Source organism: Myotis lucifugus, unplaced genomic scaffold (genome assembly GCF_000147115.1).
Source record: "Myotis lucifugus unplaced genomic scaffold, Myoluc2.0 scaffold_5988, whole genome shotgun sequence".
In the NCBI taxonomy this organism is placed as follows: Eukaryota; Metazoa; Chordata; class Mammalia; order Chiroptera; family Vespertilionidae; genus Myotis; species Myotis lucifugus.
Window position 1 is genome coordinate 4,677 of NW_005877036.1, and position 4,463 is coordinate 9,139.

The 4,463-nt window shown below is 54.4% G+C and overlaps 1 protein-coding gene across 1 annotated transcript; it reads right to left on the reverse strand.

The window, feature by feature from the left end:
- Positions 1–379: 379 nt before the first annotated feature.
- UBE2T (ubiquitin conjugating enzyme E2 T) lies at positions 380–3,844 on the reverse strand. Its single transcript, XM_006109104.3, has 6 exons — positions 3,571–3,844; positions 2,733–2,802; positions 1,972–2,077; positions 1,789–1,887; positions 1,585–1,665; positions 380–750 (listed from the first exon to the last, which is right to left on the reverse strand). The coding sequence occupies exons 1-6, from the start codon at positions 3,677–3,679 to the stop codon at positions 622–624; spliced, it is 594 nt and encodes a 197-aa protein (XP_006109166.1). The 5' UTR covers positions 3,680–3,844; the 3' UTR covers positions 380–621.
- Positions 3,845–4,463: the final 619 nt, after the last annotated feature.

Consider the following 4,463-nt stretch of genomic DNA (forward strand, 5'->3'; position numbering starts at 1 on the left):
GAGCCAAACCGGCCAGGGCCTCACCATTGTCTTCTAAAACACTAGCATAGAACTTGGCACAGAGTAGGTGTCCAATAAATATTTGTGGAACAAATGGTTTCACCACAGCGATTCTGACTGGCTGTGTCGTTCACAAAAAGCGAAAGCTGCAAAAATTAACAAAAGCGCACGTCACCTTACTCCCACATTGTGTCAAGACTTCTGAACCCCAGAACCCCTGAAAGCCGTGGAACTGTCTGTAGCAGCTCCTGTACATCCACGCCAACCACCCTGGGTCCCTGGGGTGTGGGCGAGTTGGCAAAACAAAGGACAACACACCCGGCCAGTGTAACACCCTCACTCGTTTAACATCCCCGGGCCACATCCAGGATAAACACGCTCCACGTTAAACGGTTATTTATTTTTCAGGTTTAAAAGGTCTCCAAATACATAGGCACAAGCGGAATAAAACAAACTCCACTCAGAGGATCTGTGTAGGGCAGGAAATATAAATACACAAGGTCTGTTTTAGGAGAGGCAGGAACGGTCGCGCCGTCACATACACAGAGAACACGGGAGACGGGCGGGCAAGCTGGGCCACCCTGACAGAGAGCAGTGACCGGGAGGGGCCGGGACCGAGCCCTAGACGCCATCGCAGAACCTCTTGCCCGTGCCCGGGCCTCCCGGCGGCTCCGCCTTCCTTTTCGGTGCTGTGCCCTGTGCTTCTGCATCGCCGGCCGCAGGCGGGTTCCCAGGCACCTCCTCGGCACCCTACGGAGGAAAACCTGAGGCTCACACCAGCGCCAGCGCCCTGCGCTGTCACCCCCAAGTGCCTCCTTGCTGCCTTCTGCACATGCTATTCCCTCCACTGGCATCTTCCTCAACCTCTGTATGTTTTCTCTTAAATCCTCACCCAAGGGTATTTTTCCGTTGATTTTTAGAGAGTGGAAGGGAGGGGGGAGAGACACAGAGAGAGAAACATCGATGTGAGAGAGACACATCGATTGGTTGCCTCCTGCACAGGCCCCTGACCAGGGCTGGGATCAAGCCTGCAACCGAGGTACATGCCCTTGACCGGGACCGAACCCAGGACCCTTCAGTCCACGGGCCGATGCGCTATCCACTGAGCCAAACCGGCTGGGGCTGTATGATTTAAATCTTTATTTCTTCCCGCGGGTAACACTGCTGCTTAGAACCTGGGGAAGCTTTCCTTCTCCCGAGAATGGTCCCACGGAAAAGTCCACTCCGCCCCCCCCCACCCCCCCCGCACCCTCTCCCCTTGCCGCTTCCTGCAGCAGTCCCTCCTCGGGGTTAAAATGAAATCTTAGGGAAAAGAATCGGAGTCCCCTCTCGTCCATCTGTGCTGCCGCCCAGAATATGAGTTACCCCGCGGCTGCCCGCCCTCTAGGGACGTCAGTGGGCGACAACAGTTAGGAGAAACCTTTTGCCGAGTCATTAGTCAGAAGGCTGCAGGCGGAGAAGACGCCCATGCTGGCCTAGAGCGCGGCCCAGTACAGATGTGGTGAAGGCACATCCACACGCGCCTACTGCAGACCCTCGTGATGGGCCGACGGCGGCAGAGCACCCAGGGCCGCGCAAACACACCTGCTGCTGCCTCGCGTGCTGCTCTGTCCACCGCCTGGCGTTGCTGAGGAAGACGGGCTTGTTGTATTTGAACTCTGAGGACTGAGACAGAAGCAGAGGAAGGAGTGAGTGGAGGGAAAAAGGACCGGCCGTGGGGAGCTCCGTCAGGGCTCAGCCGCCTCGCTGACGGGGCCCGGGGTCCGGAGAGGAGACGAGGACACTTACGATGTCGGCCATGAGCGGGTCGTCCGGGTTGGGCTCTGCCATGAGCAGCTGGATGGAGGCCAGCACCGTGGCGATGCTGAGGGACGGCCGCCAGGCGCCCTGCGCACACAGACGCGGCGGCTTCGTGACCCCGAGCGGGAGACGGAGGCACCTGCCCGGAGCCCGCCCTCCCCCTCCGCTCACCTTGGGAGGCAACTTGAGGACATCCAGGCAGATCCTCCCCGCGGAGTCGATGTTTGGGTGATAGATTGGAGTCAGAAACCGGATCTGAGGGGGCTCAAATGGGTACCTGTGACAGCGGCGGACAGAGAGTTTATTAAGCTGCTGCCTCGTAGCACATTACCAACAGCTTCCTGGTGACCCCCGGGGAAGACAGCCTTCGAGAGGCAAAGCTTTCCTGCCCCCACATTTTTATTATGGAAACTTACAAACAATAGCAAGGAGAAATGACAGCATATAGACACTCATCTACCCTCCACCTGGATCAGCCTATTCACCCTCGAAGCCAGCGGTTCTCAACCTGTGGGTCGCGACCCCTTTGGGGGTCAGACGACCCTTTCGCAGGGGTCGCCTAAGACCATGGGAAAACACATCTATAATGACATATTGTTTTTGTGATTCATCACTAGGCTTTCATGATGTTCAATTTGTAACAATGAAAATACATCCTGCATATCAGATATTTACATGACGATTCATAACAGTAGCAACATGACAGTGATGAAGTAGCGACGAAAATAATTTTATGGTTGGGGGTCCCCACAACATGAGGAACTGTATGAAAGGGTCGCGGCATGAGGAAGGTTGAGAACCACTGGTCTAAGTCCTTCACACAAAGTCACGGTTAGACGAGGATTAAAATCCAGGCCCTCTGCCCGCTGCGCGGCTCTGCCTCCCAGTCGCTGGGCTCTACCCTGGAGGTTTAGGATCTGACCCACACTGACCTCTCAGGAATGGTCACTTCCAGCGTGAATACTCCTTTCTCATAAGGTGTGTTGGCCCCACCTATTATTTCTTAAAAGGAAAAGGAAAGACCGTTCAGAGGCAATCGGATGATCTGAATCACCGCCCCACGTGGGCCTGTGAAGCCTGTGGCCGTTGCAAGAAGCTGGGCCGAGGACTAGAAGTCTCTCTGGGCTTTAACCTCTCCGCACACAATGCACCACGGACCCCAAAAGTGTCACACTAAGGAGGCACAGAAGATCAAAAGGCGGAAGGCCCCGGCCGGGGTGGGCTCAGTGGGGTTGGAACCGTTGTCCCTGTCACGCAAAAGGGTTGTGGGGTTCAAATTCCCGAGCCAGGGGCACATACCTAGGCTGCTGGTCAGGAGCACACAGGAGGCAAACCGATCATTGTTTCTGTCTCTCTCCATCCTCTCTCTAAAAATCAATAAACATATCCTCGGGTAAGGGTTAAAAAAAAAAATTTAAAGTGGAAAATGCTGGGCACGGATCCAATCTGACCTGCAGACTGGCCTTGTGTGGACTGAGGATTCTAATCGTTTCTGTCTGGCCTCATAGATATTTGAGATGCTGATCTTTGGTCTAAACACTGCTTCAGAGCGAATGCCCAGATCTTGGCTACAAACCAGCAAAGGGTATAATAAGGGGCAAAGGAGAAATGTCCAGCAAACCTTTGCTAAATGTAAACGAGTTAGGGGAGGAAGATGGTGGGCGCTGTGACATCGAGACTGTACCCCACGTGAGAAGAAGGGAAAATGTTCGCATTTCGGCACGGCCTGCAGCAGGGTCAGGGGCCACCTCCCGACAACGAGACACCTACGCGCTCGCAGGTCACCCATCTGGTCGGCGTCTTGCCAGCAGGTGATGCCGGGAGGTGGCTCAGTGGCCAACAGGCTCAGCTCTCTCTTCAGCCGGGAAGCCCTCTGCATGGTCCCCTCGACCCGGGAGCCCGGCTCCGCTCACTCCGCCACGTGAAAGGCTGGCGAGGAGAAAAACAGCAACGCTGCGCAGTCGGAACGGTGACTGGGGTTTTCAGCACACGGTTTCAATCTAGGGAAGCACAAACCGATCCCTCGTATGAACTCCTATTCCCAGATGGGAATTCTGAGTTTTTCCCCATTTCCTTTTTGTTATCTAGTCAGGCAAACAAATTTTAAAAATCAAGTACGGAAGATGCGAGAAGTTCTACCTGCAAACAGCAAGAACACTAGATGCTTTAAGACAGTGAACGGCAAATTACACGCCCACGAGGCAGAGCCTGGGTCTCCTCGGGCTGCCCCTGCGCCCTCAGCACGCCTGGCACACACGGGGACCGACACATATTAGCGGTGGGCGGAGCAAGGACAGCGACACGGAGTCACCACTCGGAGGCATTGATAAGCTGATGCTTAAAGCTCTGAGGTGTATGTGAATATACTGATTTCTAACCGGAACGATGCTAATGATGCATCTACTTTGGGGGGGTGGGGGTGGGGCTGGCAACTCCCAGAGCCAACTCACAAGTATTCAGTTTATTCCAGGGGTCCTCAAACTTTTTAAACAGGGGGCCAGTTCACTGTCCCTCAGACCGTTGGAGGGCCGGACTATAGTTTAAAAAAAAACTATGAACAAATTCCTATGCACACTGCACATATCTTATTTTGAAGTAAAAAAACAAAACGGGAACAAATACAATATTTGTATTTGCATGTGGCCCGCGGGCCGTAGTTGAGG

Excerpts from the sequence above, each read along its gene's own strand:
- UBE2T (XM_006109104.3), bottom strand. The coding sequence starts at position 3,679 with ATGCAGAGGGCTTCCCGGCTGAAGAGAGAGCTGAGCCTGTTGGCCACT. Across the intron at positions 1,888-1,971 it reads TCCTCAAGTTGCCTCCCAAG|GGCGCCTGGCGGCCGTCCCT; the intron begins GTGAGCGGAGGG and ends CTGTGTGCGCAG. Across the intron at positions 751-1,584 it reads AGCACGCGAGGCAGCAGCAG|GGTGCCGAGGAGGTGCCTGG; the intron begins GTGTGTTTGCGC and ends TTTCCTCCGTAG.